This window comes from Netta rufina (assembly GCF_964035555.1).
Source record: "Netta rufina genome assembly, chromosome: 1".
Taxonomy (NCBI): Eukaryota; Metazoa; Chordata; class Aves; order Anseriformes; family Anatidae; genus Netta; species Netta rufina.
In genome coordinates this window covers 151,726,366-151,750,900 of record NC_140123.1, presented here as the reverse complement: position 1 = coordinate 151,750,900, position 24,535 = coordinate 151,726,366, and the positions used below count along the sequence as shown (strand labels likewise).

The 24,535-nt window shown below is 52.9% G+C and overlaps 2 protein-coding genes across 2 annotated transcripts; both read right to left on the bottom strand.

Annotated features, from left to right (window-relative positions):
- Positions 1-556: 556 nt before the first annotated feature.
- MCM5 (minichromosome maintenance complex component 5) lies at positions 557-9,502 on the bottom strand. Its single transcript, XM_084281526.1, has 16 exons — positions 9,296-9,502; positions 8,834-8,960; positions 8,619-8,747; positions 8,000-8,172; positions 6,035-6,190; positions 5,491-5,657; positions 4,683-4,854; positions 4,424-4,535; positions 3,545-3,688; positions 3,367-3,432; positions 2,523-2,699; positions 1,956-2,068; positions 1,689-1,817; positions 1,313-1,455; positions 1,038-1,165; positions 557-886 (listed from the first exon to the last, which is right to left on the bottom strand). Exons 1-16 carry the CDS (start codon positions 9,460-9,462, stop codon positions 785-787), a joined length of 2,205 nt encoding a protein of 734 aa, XP_084137652.1. The 5' UTR covers positions 9,463-9,502; the 3' UTR covers positions 557-784.
- Positions 9,503-11,014: 1,512 nt separating this feature from the next.
- On the bottom strand, positions 11,015-17,370 carry HMOX1 (heme oxygenase 1). Its single transcript, XM_084306516.1, has 5 exons — positions 17,257-17,370; positions 16,844-16,964; positions 13,957-14,448; positions 13,255-13,363; positions 11,015-11,765 (listed from the first exon to the last, which is right to left on the bottom strand). Exons 1-5 carry the CDS (start codon positions 17,286-17,288, stop codon positions 11,629-11,631), a joined length of 891 nt encoding a protein of 296 aa, XP_084162642.1. The 5' UTR covers positions 17,289-17,370; the 3' UTR covers positions 11,015-11,628.
- Positions 17,371-24,535: the final 7,165 nt, after the last annotated feature.

Below are 24,535 nucleotides of genomic sequence, written 5' to 3'. Positions count from 1 at the left end.
GCATTGCACACCCCATGGCCCTACAGCGAGGAATTGGGACAGCCTGGGACCCATCACTGCATGGAGCCTTTAGGACACCCTCCTCTCCGCTCCCATCCCATCCTCTGCAGGAGTCAGAAGTCTGAAAAAAAACAGCAGATAGAGAGCGGAAGACTGTTGCTCCGGTGGACACCCCAACACCCCAGCCAGCTCTGGCCCCATCCCAAGCACACGATGTGCCTCTCCCAACACAGACACCAAAAAACACAAGGATGCTGTTGAGGCCCTGGAGGGTGCAGCCCAGCATCCTCAAGGCTCGAGTTCCCTCTGCTGGTTCTGAACACTTATTCCACTAAGGAAGCCTGTGTTGGATTTTTTTTTTCCCCTCTCCAGTCTAACGAGCTATGCAGAATAATGCATTTTGCCTCCTGAAACACTTAGAGAGGAAGGAGGGATGAGTGAACTGCAGCTTCGAAGCTCAAAAGAGCAGCTCATAAACCCTCAACCCCCATCCCACACCTCCCACACAGGGAGGATACATTTATTTTCTCTCTCCCTCCAGGCAACAAAGCAAGGGTACCAAGACCAGGTTTTATTTTTATACAAACTAAAAGCTCTTAGAGATTAAAGAAACACTGAAATGACAGAACAGTGAAGCATCCAAGGGGAAGCCTGGCTGCCCCAAACACTGGTTAAAGGGGCCCGAGGCTGTTTGGATCCCCAAGGAAAATCTTCCAGGCACCAGGGCTCCTGCCAGGCAGCCACCACCATCTCTTCCCTGCTGCTGGTGGGACTTGGGGTCAGGTCACTTGATGCGGTAGAGGACCTTGCGCTGCATGCGGTGCTGGATTTCCCCCCGCCTCATCATCAGCTGCAGCACCTTGTAGATGGCGTGTTCAGGGTATTTCTGGAGAAGGAGAGAGCAGGGTGAGAGAAACTGGCAGGAAAAAGCCCACCACAGCCCAGCAGGGAGCTGCCACAACGGCTAACGCCAGGCTGTTGTTTTCCCCAGGGCAGCAGCTTGGGGAGCCTGGTTTCATGGTCCAACCCCATCCCACCTGCCGCATGAAGTCCTGGACGATGCTGTGCTCTGACACCTGCGAGCCGATGGCGAAGCGGCGCTTGAGCTGCTTTTCGATGCGGGACAGCATCTCTTGGTCCTCCTGCGTCGTGAAGCCTTCCGCCCCTGGGGGGAGAGGTTGTGTGAGCTCTGTGCCACCCAGACATCAGTCTCTAAGTCAAGAGTGCCCGTCTCCCATATCTCCTACCACACATGCACGTCTCAGAGATCTTTAGGGAAACTGTAAATAAATGCAGCATCACCCATCCTCACCTGACAAGCTGCCCGACATGGCCGCATCAAGCGTGGACACCTGGAAGAGCCTCAGGGCCTCCTCAACGTCTGCCTCGGTGGCAAAGGGCTGCAGCTTCATCTTGCTGAGGGACTCTGCAATGCGCACGATGGCCTCCAGCTGCCTGCAAGATGAGGGGGATGCTCCTTGCTTTCTACTGGGGCTCCAGGGGGTCTCCTTCCCACCACCACCCACCCCTCAAGGCACACCCAGTGCTGCCCCATTCACAAGGGGCTCTCCCAAGCACCCCACTAACCCCCTACCGTTATCCCAAGTGACACAAGGACTCGATCCCAACCCCACAGGTTTGGGTGGATGATGGCAGCCCCGGGTATAGCCAGGCCCCAGGGTGCTCACCGGACGGTGATGGGGATGCTGGAGCGGCGGTCGCTCTCCTGCTCGTGCTGGCGGCTGCCGCTCCGCATCAGGATGTAGCGGTTCTTCAGCTTCTCCGCCGCTGCTGCTGACAGCCGGGGGCCACATTTCCTGCAGGAAGGGACAGGGAACGTGGCACTGCCAGGAAGGTGCCCCTGGCAGGGTGTCCCTCGTGTGCCCAGAGCCAGGAGCTCGGCTGCCCCGCTGCGAGGCACGGCTTGAGCAGCACGGTGTGACCCAGGCACTCACGTGCGGCAGAAGGAGATGAGTTTCTTCAGCTTGTTCAGTTCGATCTCGCCCTCCACGGCCTGGGTCTGCGTCAAGGCGCTCACGTGTAAGGACATCACGTGCTTGGCCAACGTCTAGGAGAGCGGGGGACGGTCAGATAGCAGAAATCCTCCCTCTGACCTGACCACGGCATGGCACCCTCCCAAAAAACAGGGGGGCAGCTTGGCTTGGCTCAACACAGGGCCAGGGCAGCAGCCCAGTGACACGGCTGCTCAGAAGCTCTGTCCCCATAAGGTGGGGGCTTGGCAGGAGGTAACAGTGCTTCAGAGGACCAAGGGGGACCAAGCTTTGCTGGCACTGAATAAAGCATCCCCATAACCCAGCCCAACAGCTATGCCTGGTTCTGGTGCTAGAGAGACACCAGGCTGAAGGCTGCCTTCTTCCATGCCAGCAAGGCAAGAGACCTTGCTTTGCTTCTTCCCCAGGTTCTCAGCCCCACACTACAGCTATTTAAGTTCCCAGGTATTTGCCCTGCTGCTGCTCCCATTACACTGATGACACCGCAAGATCCAGCACGCCCCAACCCACCACGTCTCGCTCCTCGTTGTGCTCATCCTTGACAATGAAGATCATGTCAAATCGGGACAGGATGGTAGGCATAAAGTCAATGTTCTCCTCGCCTTTGGTCTCATCCCAACGCCCAAAGACGGAGTTGGCAGCTGCAAGCACCGAGCAACGGGAGTTCAGTGTGGTTGTGATGCCTGCCTGCAGGGAAAGAGAAATGGACAGGGTCAAGGTCACGCCCACAAAACAGCAGGGCTAGGAGGCTATTAACTCATAGGAAGAGCTCCAGAGCAGTTTGCAAGGACTCATCCTCAAGCATTTAGATAAAGCCCTTTTAAGCAGCACCCAATTGCTCTGCAATGATTCCGACATTGGAGAGGGTGACCACAGGAGCTGCACAGGGATGGACCCACGCATCCATCTGGAGGAAGACTGGCTTCTGCTGAGACTCGAGCACTGAATAACTTCAGTTAAAACCTCACATCAAGGGTAGACATACAAGACTACCCTCAAGCTTGCAAGTGGAGCCAGAAACTGAGGTTAAGTGCTCCTGGGCGCTGAGGAACAGTGCCAAGGGTCTCACAAAGGGAAGGCAGAAGAAGATCTAATGGATGGGGTGGATGGATATATGCAGCTGAACACCTCTTTGTGGCTTTACAGGTTAGGAGGGGCAAGAAAGCATGACCAGCAAGGACAAGTTGCGGTGGCTGTTCTACAAGTGAGTGCACAGCTCAGGAGTGAGCCAGAGGGAAGAGGAGGGAGGGAAGCTGCAAGAAAAGAAGTTGGACAGTGGAAAAGAATTGAAACCCCAATTTAAGAGAAGGTCTGGCACCAGGATGCCAGGCAATTTCTGTAGAAGGCTTCTCACCTTGGCAATGGAGATGGTCTGCTGCTCCATGGCTTCGTGGATGGCCACGCGGTCATCCTCCCGCATCTTTTCACCCCAGGTGGAAAACAAGGTGGGAAGAGAAAATAAAATAAGAGCCGCTGTCAGTTACCTCCGGTGGCCTTCAGCTGAGCGCTGGGCCCCACGCACCCCACGTTACCTTGTCAAACTCATCAATGCACACCACTCCGCCGTCTGCCAGCACCATGGCTCCCCCCTCCATGAAGAAACTCCTTGAGGATGGGTCGCGGATGACCGAGGCTGTCAGGCCAGCAGCGCTGCTGCCTTTCCCTGAGGTATATACCTGGGTGTGTGGGACGAGGAAGGGGACAGCACATCAGCCACTGCACGACCCGGGAGCCCATGGCCACCCACAGCTCCGCACCACGGCCAGAGGTGCTGGAGGAAGGGCAAAGCCCTGGGGGAAAACCCCTCAGCACATGCCGAAAGCACGCAGAACAGGATTACTGTGCAGTCCCAAGCCTCAGACGAAGCAGTTGTGATGTACCCAAGGGCTTGTAGACACACAAACACAGGTATTAAGCACAGAGCACAGCGTGATTCATTGTTTGGTGGGCTGCCGCATTAGCTTTGTTTTCCCCCCCGAGGAAACAACGCAGTCAGAGGCTGACTTTAATGGAGGTTACAAGAAAACACAGCTGAAAATATAATTTCATGCCTGGGCTCAGGCTGGAGCTCCGTGCCTGAGATGCAGGCGGCTTCATTTGTCCTGGCCAGCCAGCCTCTCTGCTGATCAAGGCTCAAAACCAAACAGCAGCATTGGTCACGTCTTTGGATACTGCAAAGGGCCTGGCTCACATCGTAATGAAAGGCATTACCTGTTTCCCCTTCCCTCCCTTGCCTCCTGTCCTGTACCCCACCTTCTGCTAGCACCAGAAGCTGCAGTTTGCACCTCCACCAGCTTCTCTAGCTGGGGATGCACTGACAGGTATCTGCTGGGACCATGGTCTGCAGTGCTACGCAGGGAGGAGTAGGAAAAAATGAGCTGCACCATAAGCAGAGACCTCAAATCACCTACCCCAATGGGCGAACACTTCTCTACGAACTTCAGCAGCTGGGATTTGGCCGTGCCAGGGTCACCCAGCATCAACAAGTTGATGTCTCCTCGGCGGGTCAGCCCATCCGGGAGCCTAGAGCAGCAGGGTGCAAAGAGACAGAGGAGACATGGTGAGCCTTTATTTCAGTGCCAACACACTGCGACAAGTCGTGAGATGCTGGTGGCACCGCCTGAGGACTGTGCCAGGGCTCTGTGCCCTGAATGGTTTTTTTCTCCCCACCTCTTGCGAGAGCCACCAAACAAGAGGCAGGCAATGGCCTTCTTGATGTCGGCGCTGCCGTAGATGGAGGGTGCGATGCTCTTGGCTATCGTCTCATAGATGTTGGGCATGGCAGCGAGGCAACGGAGCTCCTCCTCTTCCTGAGGGGTCACCGAGCCAGCAAAACTGTGTCCTACGTGGGGAAGGACAGAACGACAGTGAACAGATGGATGCTGTAAAGAAAGGGATGCTATTCCCCTCACCCCATCCACCGCGACCAAAAGTCCTTCTTGTATCACACCAAATGCCACCAGGTCTGACGGGTGGAAGGAACAAGCATTTGCTATCCCAGCAAGGTGTGCTCTGTGCTTCCAGGCTGGGTGAAGGAAGGAGAAAGAAAGAAGAAAAGCAAGGATATTGGGCAAAGCAGCTCAGAGGAACCAAAGGGAGAAATTAGAGTCAGGAGCACGTTGTAAATGCATAGCTCAATTTTAACCATTGACTTCAGCCCAGATCCTCAGGGATGGCTTAGTGAATTCCCACTGAGATCAATAAGATGGAAGTACTTAAATACCCTGGAGGACTCAGGCTGAAGCCTCCTCATTTAATATCTCTGAAACAAAGTCACATAGGACACTTGAGTTTACAGCACCCAGGGTAAGCCAGACCTCCTGGACAGGGCTGAACCTTTCACTGCGTAAGCAAAAGAGAAGAACCCAGGCTGTGATTTCATACACATCTCGCTGAGGGACTGCCCTGTTCAGGAAGGGGGTTCTCCCAACACCAGGCTATCCCCAAAGACCAGACAGGTGCCAAAAGCAGCCCTCACCTGAGCCCTCTGTGTCCACCTGGATGCCCACCACGCGGATGTAAGCGCTTCGGATGCCCACGCCGACGTTGTCCCGACCCTTGTTCTTGCTCTGGGCAGACTTCTTGATGGAGTAAATGCCCATGATAGTGACTCTGTTCCCTGGGACAACTTTGTCACACAGGTACCTAAGAGAAGAAAGGTGAAAGCAAAAGATGGTGGTGAGCAACAACCAACAAAAGATGTTGGGTGACCAACAACCATCAGCCCCTCTCTTTCCAAACCCAGAAGAATCTGGAGGCCCAGCACTCAGCAATGTGTGCTGCCAAAAGAGAAGTCAGGACTAAATTGAGAAACGCCAAGGGAAGGATGAGCCAGTCTACAGCTCTTGACCCTGCTTGGTGAGGCTCCCATCTGAGGCTGGGGTTACACCACACGTGGTCCAGCCTGGCTGAGAAATGCCAGCCACGGGAGGAAGCAAACGAGCAGAGAGCAATGCCACCAAAAAATCACCCCGAGAGCATCACCAGCACGGCCACAGCCCTCACAGAGCCCCTGCTGTTACCTGTCGCAGTACAGCTGCAGGTGCCGGGGCATCTCTCCGTGTGGCACGGCGTCGGGGGACTCCTGCAGCTTCAGGACCTGGAAGTCCACGCACTTGCACTTATCTGGCATGATGAAATAAGGGTCCAGCGGGCACTTCGGGCGGCCAGCCTGTTCTCTGTGTGGAGAGATCGATCAGGAGAGTAAGCTGGGGGCTGGCACTTGTAGAAGGGACAGCAGTCACAGCCGAGAGCAGCCCACCTCTGCCAGGTCAGAAAGACACTGTCACCATAGGAAAGGCTCACCAAACCCTCTGTCTCACCTTCAGCTGCTGCCAAAAGCAGGCACTGAGGTCAGAGCACCACAACAAGCCACAGACAAGGCGATACTTCCCCCGCATACTCTCCCAGCCACCTCCCTCTCCCCTGCTAGCTACAAGCAAGGAGGGAGCTAATTCACTAATTACGCAGGAGATAACAGCATAGACTCAATGACTTGACAGGACATATTTCTTTATAACCTCGCATACGAGGCAAACGTTAAGTGGTTCCTGGTGAGAAAGCAATTAGCAGCGTGACAAGGCTGCTGTCAACCCCTGAGTCTCTCGAGACGCCGGCTCGGCGTAGCTACCTTGTGAGGCTACAGACTCCCAGGGACGAGGAGCACCTCTGCATCCTGCTGGCTCCTCAGCACGCTGCAGTCACTGCCTGACTCCAGGCAGGCAGCAGCAGGGTTTTTTGGATGAGACAAAGGAGGAAAACCCTGATGAGCGTCAGTCCCGCTGCACCAGAGCTGTGCTGACCAACTTGTGCAGCCAAGGACGGAGAGCCAGGAGTGATGTCTATCCCAAAGACCACTCAGGCTGTGTCAGAGATAAGGCAAAGGAAATAAATACTGGCAGGCACGAGTTCAAAGGCACAATCCGTCAGGCTCAGCTAGCGTGAGAGCTGCAGCACAGCAGCAGCCTAATGCTCGCGGTTCATGCAGGCATCAGAAGCTGTAAAGCAGGATTTGGAAGTTAGTGGCGGAGCATCCTTACAGAATGTGATGAAAAGCCCACCAGGGAGGGGGAACGTGGAAGCAAGGAGTTTGAGTAAGATAAAAAACTTACTCAGGAAGCCAGGACAGGAGCTTAAAGCAGTAATATGGGGCAACTCGAGGCAGGAATGAACCTTTAGGTACAAAGGGCAATGGGGGAAAGTGAAGTTAGGCAGCAGATGGCTTAGGGAGTGATAACAAACAATCCCCGTCACAGGAGATTTTAGCACAGCCAGCCTCAGCGGAGAGCAAAGACAAAGCCACTATGAAATCTGGAAGGGGGACCTCCCAACAGCCACCAAAGCTGCTTCAGTAAGCCTGTGATAAGCAGAAGCCAGCACAGGAGCCTGACAAGCAGAAAGGGTTTTCGTTCATATTGTTTGTTAATGGAAGAGATGAAAGTGTGAGAGTGAAAAGGGTGAGGGAGAGGTCAAGAAGGAAAGCCGAAAGCAAGCTTCTGTGTCTGTAGCAACAGGGATGCTGGATGCACAGGAAATACAGGTATATAAAGGATCTTGTCTTCTGCAAAACAGGAGCAAAACCCTGTGCAAAAGGAGCTGGAGGAAGAGATGCAGCTTTAGCAGTGTGCTGAAGTGAGATTTACACACATGTGAGAGGGCAGAGGCACCCTCTGCATTACTGCATGTGGAAGCCCTCACAAGATACTTTGGAACAACCTACTGAGGGATTTATTGAACCTCTTTTTTTTTTCTTTTTTTTTTTTTTTTTTTTTTGCAGAGAACCACTGGGTGATTTTATAGGAATATGATCAATTAGGAAGTTGTGCTTGGAGACCAGTTGTGCTGCAACAGCAAGCCCTGAGAAACCACTCTGGTCTCAGAGCTGGCCCCACTTTGAGCAGGAGGCTGGACTAAAGACCTCCTGGGGTCCTTTCCTCCTGACTTTTCCCCCACCACCCTGCCACACACAGCCCCAGGTCAGTCCTTACGTGTTGCATTTCCTAGGGAGAGAATACCCCTCGAGGCCTGGGCGCACGGCGATATTGTTGATGGTGTTCCGGCAGCTGCGGCACTGGATGGCTATTTTGGTGGCTTTGGCTCGCACGGGGGTTGCTGCAATTACGATCCCGGGGATCTTCACAAGGTGGGACATCTGGTCGGACTGTAAGGGAAAAGGTGAACGGGAGGTGAGAAAAATACTTGGAAGATGGATAGGCAAGTCAAGATGTCAAGGAAACATTTTTTTCTTGGATACACTCCCCACGTTTATGGGACTGTAGTACCAGAATAAAATAGCCTGTGCTTCTTGACAGCATATCTTGCTGTATAGTAGTAGGATGTGGGTGCATGACTTAAATTGTGTTTGTTTTAAACCAGGAGAGGAAAGGACACTCACTATATGCAGAGCATCACTAACAGCAATGATGTCCCCATAGCAGGAACCGGGGATAACAGTCCCTTGCAGCCAGATTTAAGCTGCAGAAGTATCCTTGGCTTGTAAGTTAGCGTGCAACCCACATCCTGAATTACGCAATTAAGCATCAAAGGCTTCCCCTGCAATCACACAGGGGTGAGCCCTGCCACCCAGGCAGCAGCGGACCACCTCACCTTCAGGCTGCGGATGCTGGCTGCGTTGGCATCGGATCTGAGCATGACCTGGATGTCCTGGAGGGCTTCCTCCCCTGAAGGACGAGGACGGGTGACCTCATCTGCAACCTCTTTTGCTGCTTCTTCCAGCTAGGAACGGAACAGCTCAGCTATTAGAAGGGTGTCACGGCATGAGGATGTCAGTGCACCAAGCCACCCAGCCCCTCCACCCTTACCAGCTGCAGGTGCTCTGCAGGCTGCTTGTACAGGTAGTCAGCGAGATCTTCATCGAAGCTGGCCAGGTCCTCCATCTCCACCTCCACCCAGTACTGGCCCAGGTTGTAGTGCCGTTTGAGCTCATCCCTGCGAGGCAGCAAGGGGGGAAGGTTTGCGGGGCAGGAAGCACCAGGAGGAACCCACAAGGACCTTGGGTGCAGAGCAGGCAGGCTCTGCTGGGCGGCTTCCGCTCGGAGGGGAGATGGGGAAAATAGGGGGAGAATTAAGGGAAGCCTACAGGGATTTGGGGAAACCTTTCACCCTAAAGGCTTTAAAACGTGGGAGTAAAGCAGTGACAGCAGCACTTGCAGTGACACTGTGAGATACAGCTGATTCATTAAAAAAGCCATATATTTTTATAAAAAGCATACATATACGGAATAATAATAATTATAGGGGAGCGCCAGGGGTGCCGCCAGCACCTGTATTTGAAGGTGAAGCCCGTCCGGTCCGTGCCCACGCGGTACTGCCGCAGGAACTCCTTGAAGCGCCGCTGCAGCTGGGATTTCCGCACCTGCCCCTCGTCGGCCGCCGGCTCGCCGCCGAAGCTGTCGCTGTAGTAGATGCCGGGCTCGTCGAAGCCCGACATGGCGCCCACCGGCCCCGAAAACCCCGCGCCCCGCGGTACCGCCGCGCCACGGCTGTTTCGCGGCAAAAAAAAAAAAAAGCGCGCGCCGCGGAGAGCTGGCGGGAACACGCCCCCGGCCTCCCGATTGGCCCGCCCGCGGCGCGCCGCCGCCTATTGGCCCGAGGCGCCCTCCCGCCCCGCCCTCGGCGGGAAGCGATTGGCCGCGGGTGCCGGGCGAGGTTTTGGCGCGAGAGGCTGGGGGAGAGGAGAGGGGGAAAGGCGAAATGGCGGACGGGCGGGACCATTGGCCCCGCTGGGGGGGGACGGGTGAAACCATCTCGGGAAGGGGGCGTGTAATGGCGGCGGTGGGGGGGGGGGGGTGGGCAGCAGGGGTGGAGGTTTAGCAATAAAGAGGGACAAAGCTGCAGCCTCCAAAGGCTTCCTTAGGGCTGGTAGGACCACAGTGATGTATGTGGGATACTTTGGAGCACTGGATAGGTGGAACTCTGCATGAATTTCAATAAATGGCTATGTTTGAGTATCTGTTGTGTCTTGTGTTCTCGCTTTTCAAATGTTCGGCTACCTGTTTTAAGAATTACCCGTTTGTTTTCTTACCAGAAGTTGGCAAACGGGGTCCACGGGGAGAAGTAGTAATGGGGATTTTGGAAGGATATGGGGTGGGTGAGGACAGCATCAGTCCCTGTCCCGCTGGTGCTCCTCAGCAGGACCTGCCCTCTGGTTCCTGCTCCCTGTCACGGTTCTGCTCTTGGGATTAAAGTCACTGCCGGAGCAGAGGAAAGGACTAAGCTGAGAGGTTATGGCCATGCTGGGTCTGAAAAACAGCCCCTCCAGCAGTGACTCTTGAAGTTGAAGACCCTCCTAAGCAGGCAGGACAGCAGGTGGCCACCAACCCAAGTCTTCAGACCTCATATGACAAAAGGGAAGCGAAAAGGGCTGTGCATAGGCTGCTCCAGCAGTGCCACCTAGCTGGACTGTCTTTAGCATCACCTCACGTGTGCCAGATTCTGGGAGTGATTTGGGCTGGTGTGACTTCACCTAGGTGAGGGCATGCTGTTGCATGCTTGTTCCCCATTTAGCTGTCAGGTACAGTCAAAGCCTAGCATGCATTTGATTTCCGAGTGCGTTTCTGATTCATGGGGAAGTTCTCACAAGCGCAGTCTAGTTAATGAAGCCCTCAGCTGGCCACAGCCAGGGAGAGCTGTCCTTTTTGGGACCAGCTGAAGGTCTCATCACATTTTTCTCTTAATAGGACCGCAGCCAGCTCTGACATCCAGTGGCCACCCCTTAAAGATGCTTTGTACAACTGCAGAATTTTGTTCCATTTCTAGAAATGGAGGCCAGCGTGTAGGAGCTGAAGAAACCTGCCCCAGCTTGTACGACAGGTTATTGTTAGAACTGAGTGGGAACAGAGGCTGGCTCTGATAACTTCCACCTTCCTCTGTTGCCACGTCTGTGGAGGCAGCAGCTCCAAAAGACATAAAACGGGGAGGAAGGAAAGACACCTCCTTTCTTCCCAGGCAAGGCTTTAACAATACGAAACATCAGGCTCAAAGACTTTACGTCGAATTTTATTCTGTATATAAATTATATAATCAGACAAAAGAACAACACTGTATCTTCAACAAGCAGAATCTGTTTAAAAAAAAAAAAAAAAAAAAAAGGAAAAAAATGATTGGAAAAAGATTTAACAAAGACGTGATAGTGTCATATAAAACAGTCTGTAACCCACGGGAGCTGCGTGGCTCCGCAGAAACAGTGATCACAGTATTATGTAGCAGTATGAAATATTGAGCAAACAGAGCTCCGGGGAACTGCTTATTTCTGAGGCAAGACAGGTGTCAAAGCTACATTTCTGATCCCGATCCTGTAGGATTTTTGCAGATATGCTGTAAAGCAACCACAGTTCTTGGCCATTGTTTTTAGACCTTTCCTGCCCTTGGTTCTGGTGATATAGTCTCCAAGGAGAGCTCACACCAAGCACAGGAAAGACTTTGCCTGAACCCCCGTGCAGCACTCTCTGCTTTCTGTGGAGAAAGGTCTCCAAATATTAGTGGCAGAGCCAAGATCACAGTACCCAGTCGAGGGGAATTTCTCTCAAGGGACTGGGGAAGATGGATTAGTTCAGGGTGAGGGAAGGCACGAAGAGAAGGTGAAAGTCCTGCTTGTTCACATAGCAAACAAGCCCACGGCGACTGTCGTGACTATGAAGCCGAGCGCAAGGATCCACCGCACGAGGGGAGAGGTGCCCACCAGGTCTGTCTGACTCCTGCTTGTCCTCTCACTTTCTTTCCCAGGCGCTGGACCTAGAGCAAGCAGGGAAAATAACATGGATGAGGATGGGCTCAGGCAAGTTGATGCTGGTGTGCTGGGGCAGACCCTGCTGGAGCCATCAAGGGGAGGAGGAGAGGGCTCAGAGCCCTGTGAGGCTGGGGGAAACAGCCGCAGCAGTTTCTGCTCTCTCAGGGCAGGTGAGCCAGGGAAGCAAATGACTAGACTTGGGTATCACAAGGCTCACAATCCCTCTGATTGTGCTTGGATACTGGCCTCTTTCTTCCCTTGCCTCCTCTCTAACTTGTAAATGCTCTGCCCGGCTCCTCAAGGGACTCCTTCAGACCCCTGATGTGTGCAGAAGACAGCCAAATAAAAAATTTAGACCGAATTTTAAAAGGCATTTTGTCTCCTGTTTCCCATTTGTTAGGCATTTTATGGCCTTAAACAGGTAGTCCTTAGCACACCAGACAAATAATTGTCCCAGTACAACCTCAGAATGGGATTCCTCATCCAACACCAAGCGCTTTTGAAAATCTTATCTCTGTGGGTCAATTGGAAAAGGAGCAGCAAAGATTCACAGGGACCTTTTACTGCCCTTCTCAGAGAACTTGCTCTAAGGTTCATTGCCTGGTGATGTGCAAGACCAGGATGCTTTTCATTCTTTGCCATGGGAAAACTGCTTCAATCCAGTATGCACTGAAAAAATCTCCCTTTTGGTTCCAGAATGGGTAGGTCATAAGGGCTTTCTTATGGGAAGCACACATTATCAGGGAAACCAGTCTCTTCTGTAAACATCTGAGCCTGCTCCTACTTCAGTCGGCAAATCTGACTGCATAAAAAGGGATTGCCTCGGTTGCTCGGGCTATACCCAGTTCATGATCAGCACTTGCCAGTAGATGGAGCTTTTTTTTTTTTTTTTTTGCAAAACTGAGTGGCAGCCTGTTTTCACCAGGTCTGAGCTGGTTACTATTTACCATGCAGAACCATGCTCATTATAAACCCCTTGCACTTTCAGGAACTGTTTTGAATAAACAGTTGAGGGCATAATAAACTGAAAGGCAGGAAAGCGATCAGAAAAAGATTTTGTCCGAAAGGACGGGCCATTTGGCAAGGCTGAGTGTGTGGAAGAACCCTCCTTCAGCATCGCAGTTGATATGCTGGGCCCCAAATTGTACTCTTTGTTTCTGTGACCTTAAGGCCGGGTTTCGTTGTGGTTGAAACTCATGTGGCTAATGAGTTACTAAAACTTAAGAGAATGAGAGTGGAGTGTCTTCTTGTACAGCTCTCTCACTGACACTATTTCTGGAGAGCCCATGTATGTAATTCATGCTCTGTCACGTCTAGAAGAAGTTTTGCCCATATCAATGCCTGCCTTTGCACTAAGTACTGATTGCTGGTGAAGAGACGGGGCAAGGATATCACACATATTTCTCAGTGACTTTTACAAACAACAGCAGAGGAAGGGAGGATGGCAAAACTACAAGGGGCAATGCTAAACAACAGCCTTTAGAAATGTCTTACCGTGCTCATGTGATTTGTTAACGCTCCTAGCACGAAGATCTGCCTTTGGCTGCACAAGGTGACCGTTCTCCTGGCTCTTCGACACCAGCTCCTGCAGCGCCTCAAACACCTGAGAAGAAGGAACAGTGTCTCATTATGTGGTCTCTGCTCTTTGGCTTTCACTGCCCCCCTTGCCCCTGCCCCAGGCACTTTAGGAACCAAAGGAACCTACAAGCTTCCAACCCAAGTCTCTTTTTGCCACTTTTTGCCCAGAACAGTCTGCCTGTGGGGTCTGCCTGTTCACTTTACAGGTTTCCCCTGAAGCTTCCAGCTCAGGTGAAGGTTACCGTCCATGTTCTGGTGGGAAGGAAAGCAAGGTGTACAGTGCAGCTGGTCAAAATCCACAGACCTATCAAGCTGCACTAAAGAGGAATGACAGAAAGGTGGTGATCTCTACTCCTGGTATAAGCACACATTCATATCTGAATAATGGCACATGGAAGAGCCTGAAACCCCAGAGGAGGGAGAAGAGCCCCTCAGCGACCAGTTGCTTGCTAGGCTCCCAGTCTGGACAAGCATAGCCATCCAACTCCGACTAGGTTGCCATAACCCACAACTTCCTTTAGGCTCCACAGCAGAAATACCGGCTTTGCCATTCCCCTGAAGCTGTTATCTTATTTGAGAGAGGGTGTGGGCAGACAGGGCTGGCTGGTTGTTACTCACCTGTATATTTAACAGGAATGCTTTCTTGGCCTCCTCCAAGACTCTTTTCTTAGTAGCAAGGTCCATCTCAAGGGCATTCATGCGGGACCGATAGAGCTGTTTGAACTTGGTGGCGTTGGAGACTCCGTCGAAGGTGAAGAAAGCCAGCCCCTCCCCAGTGCTGGGCAGCTGGAGAGCCTTTTGGGCGATTTTCTTCAACACCTGCCCCCCAGACAGGTCTCCCAGATAGCGAGTGTAGGCATGGGCCACCAGGAGCTCTGGGTGGTTCCTGCCTACATAGTGGAGCCTTTCAACATATTTCTGAGTAGCCTCAGGACATGGGATCTCTTCCCTCCAGTTTCTGCCGTAGAAGTACTTCAAGTCTTCCTCCAGGGCAGCTTTCCGGTGCAGCTCCGCCGGAAAATAAACAGGGGCATAAACTGGGTTATCCTTGTTACGTTCAATCTCTTCCTCCAGAGCAGAATAGATGAAGTACAAGGATGCTGTAACGAGCTGAAACAGAAGAAAGGGGATGAGGTACAGGTGCATCTGTCTGTCCTCTTCAGGGTTTTGGGACAAATCCCACCAAGAAAAAGGTTACTCATGTGCACACCCAGTATTAATCACGCACATCTGTTATGGTGCAGGTTTCCTATGTGGCAAACAGAGTTGCAAGGGACAGTGAGACACCAGTCTAGCCCTTCCCCTTCTTTAGGCAGCATTGGGTAAGGCCTAAGCCATTTCCAGCAGGTACTGGTCTTACCTGCCCTTAAAAGCTGCTGCTTTCACCTTCAAGTTAAAGTCCTTGCAGCTTGATACAATGGAAACTAGAGCCTTACGAAATCACTCAATGGTCTATTCTCTTCATTCCCCCAGACAATATGGAGATTATTCCCAAGGGTACATTGCTTGATGCATTGTTACAGCCTGAATGCTTCAAGATGTGGCTTTCTTTTGTGGGGCCCTGTGAGATGACGACCCACCCTGCTAATTTTGCAACCTATTTGTTCAGCTGGCAGCCCACCAGCCCAGGAGTGGAGGCACCCCAGCTCTCTCTTTTGGTCTTGGAAATGGCATTGCCTCTTGGTTACCCTGAGGACACAAGCTAAAAGGGGGCTGGAGGCACAGCCCGCCTCTGAAAAACGCCTTTGTGAAGGATCACTGAGAGGCTATGTGCTCATCCCTCTGTTTTGAAACCATTGTTATTGTTGTTTTTTCCCAGCTTACGCGATATTTTCTTCTGTCTGCCAACTTTTCCATGTGGCGTAAGACAATCTAGCTGTGTTCTTCCCTTCCCCGGGGATTCTGTTTGCAGAAGCTGTATTCATATTTACACCTACAACACCTCTTGCTTACACTGAAATCCCGTATTGACAGCAAGGGGTAAAACACACAGGTATCATAGTACAGGTGAGTCAGGTCTGAAGAGGGATTACACCGATGTCAGGAGAGAAAGCAGCTTACTCTCCCACAAAGCTATCGGTTCTGCAGGACAGGAGGTGCCTTTTCAACTTTACGCCACTGTGTCAGCAAACAGGACTTTGATATACACACAGGCAGTGACTTGGTTGGGGAAACAGATATTCAGATTCTAGGGAGTCGTGCATCAGGGCTGATGCGTGGGTTTGCCAGGTGGGTAAACAGAAAAAAAAAAAAAAAAGAGGTTTTTAAATGATAACCCATTTTCCAGCTTACTGGAAAAGAAACCACATACAGGAACATTGCCTAACAAATTAAGAAAATTTAACCTGACCCGTTGTTTTTGGTGGCAGCCAGTGGGTCAGTGGGAAACATGGATTTGGAAAATCATCATTACTTTTTAAAGCCCAAAGTCACCTCTCACTCCCCCTGACAGTGTGTAAACAGTTTCTGGGAAACCGAGCTGTGCTCCTGAATCTTAGAGGCCTATTTCTGGCTTTTTTTTTTTTTTTTTTTTGTTAATGCCAGCCTGTCTCAAATTCACTGCCTAACAAATGCCCCGTTCCTAACAGCAGGAAGCCAGCACCTGCGATTGAATTCATGCTTCACTAAGTATCATGAATACAACCTGTCAGGAATAAGTAGTCTTTTGCCTATTCTTGTGGATTTATTTATCAAGGAGCGATTGAACAACAAAGTAATTAAGCCACAGGTCATATTACTGGCTGTTATTTGCAAACCCATGCGTCAGTTCCTCTGGCCTGCTGGGAATTTCTAGCCCAGGTGTTTGCCTTGGTTTTGCTCATGGCTTTGTTATGTAGCTCAGATCCCAGGCATCCCCTATAGCCAGGTTAGGCACAGACTAGTAACTGCAAATAACTCTTAATATATCAAGAAAAGCAACAGGCTCCTACCTGCTAGCAGCAGATACCGCTTGCCCAAGTTCAGTCTGCCTTTGAGCAATCGTTCCTGATCTCAGCCTGCTATAACCCAAGTGACAGCTAAACCACTGCAAGGTTTGGTGCCAGACGTGATCTCACAGCCTCACTTTATCACTATCCCACCATTATTTCTAGCTGTAACTGCTCAGTGTGCTCTAAATTTAGCCTGCTCCACTCGTGACACTTCAGCCACTCACGTATCTGCGCATTTTTACGTATCCATTAACTGCCTTTGCCGCTAATTAACATGCAGGCATTTATGAAGGCAGGTAAATGCAGTTAGGTTAATCCCTTCAATCTTACTGTCTTTTTTTTTTTCTCCTGCTTCAACTTGGCTGCCCATCCCGAAAGGCATAGCCATGCCTTAACATCCTTCAGGAGGGGCTGGTAGGATAGGAGGGTGCTGTGGTTTGTTTTGCACAGGAGATGCTGATGCTGCCCCCGTCCTCCCTCCTTTAGTCCCCACACATCCTGCCCCATCCACCAGCCTGCTTCCTGGTGAGGAAATCCTGCACCCAAGCCATGCTGCTCTGACGTTAATATCATACCTTAAACTCTTGGAGGGACACCTGCCCCTTCTGGAAGTTCTTCATGAAGGGTGTGTTCTCTGCCTGCTCGTGCACCTCCTTGGTGGCTTCCTTCAGGAGCTCCGACAGGTCCTGAGACATGCTGGGGAAAAGCAGCGGGACTGGCATCAGAGCTGTGGCTCCCCTCCAGCTGTCTAGGAAAAGCAGGGGGACTGGGACGGCAGGAAAAGGAGCAGAGAGATCCCCAGAGCCTGGGGTACCAGCATCCCAGTTGCTGTCCCAAGCGGGGAACACTGACAGACTCCATCCAGAGGGGAGAGGAGGAGCAAGCTGCTCCCTGCAGAGCAAACAGGAACAGCGTGCCTAAAAGCAGAAGGAGCAATGCACTACTTTTTCGACTAAAATGTACCCTTTCTCCCTTGCCCCGCTCTCACCTTTCAGAGCCGTGTTTCTGGGAAGTTTCCATGTTTCTCCACGTCGCTTTTCTGTTTGTTGTTTTTCCTGCTTGTGCTCCTCCTTCCCTTCTCCTCCCAGGACAGCGAAGCGTCTGAGCTGGGCAGCCCAGCTCCCGCATCCAGCTTTATAGCGACGAGCCACGTGAGCAGCCGAACGGCTGACCTCAGTGTGAGCACAAACTTCTTGCAACACGCGGCTGCACTTCCCTTCCCAGCGTGGCTGTCGCCCTGCCCTGCCTCTACCCCCCCGAAGGAGGCCAGCCTCGGAAGGCAGGAGGAAGTCACCCCATGCTTCGTGACAGCTCAGCACAAACGAGAGGATGCCCGGCCACTTCTCCTTCCCCGGGGGGCTCCTGGGGTTGGGGCAGCGGGGTTGGGCAAGGAAGGGTGGGTTTATGGGGGTGATGCCCGTGGTAGGGTGGGGAGCTGCCTCTCCCTACACCCAGCTGTGTCCCAGCTGTGTCCTGCCTCTGGAGCTCGCACAACATCCGTCCTAATCTGCTCTAGCAAGACTCGATTGCAAATGTTTTATTTCCCCTGGCAGCGAGCATCGTAGAGCCTCTCAGGGAACACAGAGCTTGCTGGCCATGGGATGAGGAGCTCTGCAAGCTCCCCTTGCAAAGCCCCCTTGCTCCTCATCCCTCTGCAAAGACCCCTTGCTAGGTCTGCAAGTGCCACAAATACACTTGCACAGCACCAGACCCTGCTGAATTCACCTTGTCTCCTTGCACACAGCCAGTACAGGTGTGCCTGCACCGATGCGTGGAGAAATCCTTTCTGTGCTCTGGTAGGATGGCAAAAATACCCTGATTGTGTGGCAAGTGGCCCCCGCTGGTACCGCAGCCGTGTGCAGGGCGTTTCAGGAGGTTAATGCTCCGTCTCCTCCACACCCAGATGGCTGGAAATAGCTGCTGTGAGACTTGGGGTAAACTCTGAGGAAGCGTGCAGAGATTTGCAAAGGCAAATCATTTCTGATTTAGCAAAAGAGAGTTGGTCAAGGCGCTGCTGCCAGCAGCTGGCGGCTCTGCTGTTTTGTCTGGTTCGGTGGTCGACGAGGCGGCCAGCAGATGAAGTGGGGCCCTTCTTTTCCATCTGCAGCTCTGCTGGAAGCACAGCTAGCCGGGATGGAAGATTCTGTGCAGCTGTGCTTTGGGAAAACACAAATTTTGCCTTCAAGCCAAAAGAGTGGGGCACTCAAAGCTGGCGCTGCAGCAGCGGGCGCTGCCAGCCAAGCCGTGCACCTCACGTGCTGCCTTGTCCCTGCACCTACACTCCAGCTGGGCTCGTTATTGGGGGGCTAGAGAGCTGTCCCGGAGGAAACGTGCCCCAACGCCTGTTTTGGGACCGGGGAAGACATCTGGTGCACGCTCAGGAAGGATTACTCAGCGCTTCCACCCTGACTCAGCCAGGCTTTTCCTGTAGGGCTCCTCTCGTTAAAGCAGCAGAGCATTCTAGCAAAAACTGGCAGCTCCTCTCCTATTCCCAGGCCCTCTCACATGACTTTGCTGCTGGCCTGCTTATTTTCCTATAAAATAAATGTATCGGGATGTCCAAAGCTTTGAAAGAAGTGTGATAAAGCCCCAGATGTCCGCTGGCAGAGCAGGGAGCACAGGGCAACATGGCCAGCGTTGCCTGAAGATGTTGATGCTTTTTTTGTCACTGGACTGGCCCCAAAATGAGATTTTTTCCACTGACATCACTTTCTAGAAGCTCATGTGCGGTTTTCAGTGAGTCCTGTTTTGACACAAAACAGCTCCTGAGCTGGAGCACAGATTGAGCCTGCAGTTCTGCTGGAGGGAAGAAGAAAATATGCGAAAACGAATCATAATATTCATTTTATGAATAAGAAATGATATGGGGAAGAAATAAAAACAAACAACACACCCCCAAGCCCTATTCCTCTTTACACCTCTGTCCTGCAGCTCTGGTAGTGTGTCCCGTTCCTCCCCAAGGGCTTTCCAGTTGCATTTAGGGGAGTGCTTTTGTTCCCTGCCTGCTCTCCCAAAGTGGTGTGCTTAGAAGCACTTTGGGGATGCATCCAAGAAGTCCTCCTCCTTCCCCATCTTCCAGAGCTGATGTAGATGTGGATGTGAGACACTGAGGGGATGAGAGAGGGTACCCAGCCATGTCACTGCCATTCCAGGTAGGGCACTTCTTGCCAAGAAGAAGTCCTGGTTCACCACCACGCTGTCCCAGGACAGCCTCAGCTTTTTGCTCTGAGTTGCCCCAAGTGCATCTCCTGAATCTGGGGGCTTCACCTTCTCCTGGGCTGGTCACAGGAGACAAGGTCCATCCTGCAGCTCCCCTCTGCTGTGAGCTTTTCCAGAGGTGCAGGGTAGCAAGCTGCGCCCCAGAAGCAGGGGTTATTTGGTATCGGGGTTATTCGGGATAAAGGGGCTGTGAAACTGGGCCCCGCTCTCCGGAAAGGCCCAGAGGCCCTGCAGCAGGATGGAAGGAGAACTGAAAGTGGGCTGTCATCAATTTGCAGCCACTTGCCTGGGGCTTTTCTGGCCTCATCCAATGCTCAGCAGCGCGGACTTGTATTGCTTCCCCTCTGCTGTTGCTGTGCAGCGTAGGGAAACATAAGGGCACTGTGTATGCCCGTGTGCTGGCAGAGGTTTGCTCTTCCTAGAAGAAAACCTCAGAAATGGATGCTGACGAACGATGGATGGGGAAAAAGACGTGTGCTTTTCGTGAAAATAAGCAAACCAGCCCCTGGAGCAGCCCACTCGGGGTACAGTGAGCCACTGGGAAGCAGAAGCCAGTCCTTACCCAGGGCACTAGTGCATTTTGCTTGGACCTTATGGCAATGCCTGACCTGTGGTGTCCCCCACGGCTGCCAAAAGTCCCATCCATCATCTCTTACCCTGCCAGCAAGCAGCGGGTGGGTGGTGCTGGGGCTGCCCGCCGTGATGTGCCTGGGCACCGCTGAGATTGCCCTGGAGGTTTGTGGCAAAGATGAATCGGGTAGCCCGAGGCAGGTATGTGTAACAGCTCCTGCTGGGCTTTAAAGCCTCTGTCTGCCTGTCCCAGCCCCTGAGAAAATATTTCAGTCAGGAGATCAGTTAGATGAGGAGTTAACAACAAGGAGTCATTGAGGAATCGGTGTTTTCTTCAGGGGCAGGGAGGTGGGGAGATTTTCCTTGTGGATTTTGCAGGCAGAAACTTTGCTTGCGCTATCAGTCGCAGAGAGCAGAGGTCTCCCAGCCCTGCGTGGGAAGTCCTGAGCCCTGCTTGCCCCTGGCCCCTGGTCCCCAGGGGGACGAGGAGGGGCCGGCTGGTGACAGCCAGGCTCGGCTGGCGAGGGGGGGGGCATGGGCAACCTGAGACCGTGATACAGCAGAAATCTGCAGTGCCTGACAAGGAAGGGGAGGCTGACTCAGCACCCAGAACTTGCTGTGCAAAGAGGAAAGGAACACACACAAAAAAAAGAAAAAAACAAACAAAAAAAAAACATGAAGTTGCAATATCCGCTTAAAATGGCTTCCCGACGGGGGGAGTCGCTGCCGGAGGGTATGGGACGTGCTGTGGGTTGCTTGGTGTTTACTAGAGGGAGGCTGCCCAGCCCTGGCAGAACTGATTGTGCTCGCTGCCGTCAGCACAGAACAATCCGAGCCGAGATCAGAGATACAGGTGGAAACACGGAGGTTGTGACCCCAAGGCACTGAAAATCCCCATGGGGTGGGGTGCCTTCGGGAGGGTCCTGCAGACGGACAGTGCAGTTCTGCACCGACACCCCAGGGACAGAGGTGGAGGGAGAAGGATGTGCACGTGCATTTCTCAGGCATAAACGAACCAGCTGGGTGGAAACGGGAAGCACAGATTACAATACCTACTTTTTTTAGGTGCATGGAAACGCGAGTGCCACGGCACATAGATACCGAGCTGCCTCCATCGTGGCCGTGCTACAGCCCTGCAGAAAGCAAAGCACGCCCTGCTTGGGATGGGACAAGCAGCGAGGAGCTGGGGTTGAAAAACCACACGTAGGCACCGAGCAGGACTTTGCACTGCAGCTCGCATGCCTTTCTCAGGGGAGGGGAGGAGGTGAACCAGGAACCGAGTCCTACAAAGACAGAGGGAGCTCCCCTTGCCCCCCTGGGCTTCCATCCCCCTTCCCCCGGGGTACGGGAGCTGCACATCCTCTGCCGCGGCCAGCCGGGGGTTTTCTTTCTGGAGATTTCTCCAGGCATCCCGAGGAAAGGGCGCGGGGCCAAGAACAGCAGCTGCAACCTCAGCACGTCGGCCTGAAGCCGCCCCCCCGATATCCGGCCTCACGTGGCCCCGCTGCACCGTGACTCAGCAAAAAGAACCCCCCCCCCCCACCGCTGCCCGAAAGCATTACTCAGCGATAGAGTGGCCTGGTGTGACCCTGACTCAGCAGAACGCCCATATGGGGGAAAGAGCGAGTCAGCGTTTGTGGGGCCCCCGCTTTGGCTGCCCGGGGGTTTGGAGGCTGACCCAGGACATCGGGGATGCTGCAGCCACTTACGGGGGAAATTCACCTTTGCTGGTGTTTTTTTTTAGAAAATACTTGGGGTGGGAAGGAGCTTATTGTAGAGGCTGGCTGAGGCACAGCCTGTGTCTTCACTTCCTCCCCCCTTTTTTCTTCATTCTGTACCAAAAAATCACCGCAGGGCAGGCAGGCAAGGCTGCTTACCAGCCTGAGCTGCTGTTTGCGAGAGCTTTGGTTTAGGAGCAGGAGGCTGGATGCTAATGGGAAGGAATGAGCCCCAGGTGGGTTGCCCAGGCGGGAAGGCAGCTGGTGCATATGCCTGTAATTACGGAGCAGGGAAGGCACCGAGCAGAAATTTGTCCCAGTTTCCTTCAAAGCTCTTTATTTAGGGGCAGGGCGGGTTCAGCTTCAGGGAGCCCTGTGCACTGCGGTGCTTAGGGAGCACGAGTACAAAGGAGTGAGAATATCCCAGTTTTGGGAGAAGTGGGAATTTCCCAAGGCCTTTCCAGTCACCAGGGGCAGAGAGCATCCTTGCCCTTGTGTCTGGCATGGCGAGCCCTCAGGACTATGGCCGTGGCTCTTGAGCTAAATAATAATTAACAGCAACACCCGGGCGACGTGAGTGTGGTGTGGGATTCAAATTAAAGGGCCGAGCTGCCAGATGTGGTCTGGTGGAGCTGAGAGGGACCAGAGGTGCTCAGCCTGGGGTGGGCTCCCCTGGTGCAGCTGATGGGCAGAGCGATTGCACAAAGTGTCCTTGTGGGAGCTGCAGGAAATCCCTATCCTCGCCTCACCCCTCCATCAAATCCACCTTGTGCCTCAGCAATGATTTTTGGCAGACAACAGCCCAAAATCAAGCACCTGGAGACTGGCACGTGTGGCTTTTTGTTGGTTCAGGGAGTTTCTCATCCCCACAAGAACCTCTGCTCCTGGGGCTGGACCCAGCCTCGCTGCTGCAGGCTGAAGCATCTCTGCAGCAGGCAGCTGGAGTAGGGAGGGATGCTGAAACACTGCTGGAACCCACACCGCCGAAAACTTCCCTTACCCATAGGGCCAGATCCTGCTCCTCTCCCCGTTCCCAGCTCTGTGACTTCTCCCAACCCCGCCGGGAGAGGGAAGCGAGCCCAGTGCTGCCACAGGCTGAGTCAGCTGCGGTTCCTGCACACACAAGGTTTTGCAAGGATGATGGCAGAGAGAAAAAGGAAGTTTTTTGACTGAAAATCCATGTTCCTAAATCCCTTCTCCCTCACTCAGGTTTCACTGCCACACACCTCTTTGTGACCACTGCCTTGCCCCCGAGTGTTGGGGAACCTCTTTTTTTCCCCTCTATTTTTGCACATTTTTCCATCCTTCTTCCCTCTTTGTGTCTTTCCTAATGCCCTGCTTTAGCTTTTGGTTAGCTGAAGAGGCCAGGCTGTTGGACTTGATGGTCTTTGTACGTCCCTTCCAACTGAACTATCATCTTCTGTCCTATTCTGAAGAGAAATGGAAGTGGCCTTATTCTCATTTTGGAGGGAAGGGGGAATCTTTTTATCCCAAATAGGCTTTGAGGAAGTTTTGGCATGGCAGAGCAACGTGAAAGTCCTCTGGGATGGTGAACAGCCTTCCCAGCGTACCAGCACGGAGAACTTCTGCTCCGTTGTGCAGTGACGTTGTGGGAAATCAGGAGACTTATTCATTCGCTGTTCTTTAAAAATAAATTTCGTGTACTATTTGGAGGTCCGTACGAGATGAAAGAGAAGCCTGTGGTTTTGTGCCGCTAGGAATGTGACGCTGCTATGCCAAGAGCTGCACAGCCCCTAACATCACGGCCGTTCTCACGAACTTTTAGGACGTGCCTAACTTTCAGTGATACGGGGCAGATCTGACCCCGAGCAAGGAAGTTATGCCTTCCTCCCTTCAGCTTACACAGAAACAACCACCCTGGGTCACGCCAAAGGCCCCTGCAGGCCAGGATCCCCTTCCCAGAGTGGTTATTGAGGGATGCTTCAGCGCGGTGCAAGCATCCCTGTGCCTGCTTGGGGCTGCCACCGTGTGTGTCCCTGCCAGGAGAAGGGCTGCAGTGTAATACCTAGAATACAGCAAAATTTGGGTTTGTTTGGTTTGCTGTGTGCACAGCCTGCTGAGCAGGTCACTGCAAAGCCGGAGGGTTTCCTCTGCGGTTTGCAGAGCTCGGGATGAGAGCGGGCGGGGGACGACAGCCATCTGGTGGGCAGGAACGAGCATGATTTTTAAGAACAGCAACGTTAGGAAAGAGTTCAGGAAAAGGGAAACATATTTCAAAGAATTCTTTATGATGCTGTCAGTTCAGTTTTGCATAAAGTGGTCTTTGCCAGCGCAAAATGCGGGATCTGTACATGCACCCGACAGGTGTTTCTTCAAGTTTCTCCTCAAAAGAAAACCTCGCAGAAATATTTAAGGTGCTACTGGTATAATCTGTAACAAGTATGGGAATATTAATGTGGGCACGGAAAGATTTCCCTCCTCTCCCCCTGTTTTTCTTGTTATTCGGCTGTTGAAGAAAAGCCACAGATACCCTCTGGGACAAGTCTTTGCCTCAGCGGGGAGGAGGTGGGGAGGAGGCACGCTGGCCACAAGCGACACTCCGAATTTTCACCTGTTGGCCACCGTCACGTCAAATCAAGTCAGCTTGGCAGCCACCAAACCACACTCCCACCTGTCTGCCCCCGACAGAAATAGCAGTGAGCCCATTCCCCCGCGCTCCGGAGGGAGAAAACAGGGCGAGGGTGATGGATCTTCGCCCTGGGATGGGCTCGGGGCATGCCAGGGGCAGTGAGGTGGATC

What these genes read in the sequence shown, in the direction of transcription:
- HMOX1 (XM_084306516.1), bottom strand. Translation starts at nt 17,288, where the DNA reads ATGGAAACTTCCCAGAAACACGGCTCTGAAAG. An exon ending in CATTCCTGTTAAATATACAG is followed by an intron (nt 13,364 to 13,956) that starts GTGAGTAACAAC and finishes CCTTCTTCTCAG; the next exon opens with GTGTTTGAGGCGCTGCAGGA. An exon ending in TAACAAATCACATGAGCACG is followed by an intron (nt 11,766 to 13,254) that starts GTAAGACATTTC and finishes TGCTTGCTCTAG; the next exon opens with GTCCAGCGCCTGGGAAAGAA.
- MCM5 (XM_084281526.1), bottom strand. Translation starts at nt 9,462, where the DNA reads ATGTCGGGCTTCGACGAGCCCGGCATCTACTACAGCGACAGCTTCGGC. An exon ending in AGAAGTGTTCGCCCATTGGG is followed by an intron (nt 3,689 to 4,423) that starts GTAGGTGATTTG and finishes CCACACACCCAG; the next exon opens with GTATATACCTCAGGGAAAGG. An exon ending in ACAACGAGGAGCGAGACGTG is followed by an intron (nt 2,069 to 2,522) that starts GTGGGTTGGGGC and finishes CCGCTCTCCTAG; the next exon opens with ACGTTGGCCAAGCACGTGAT.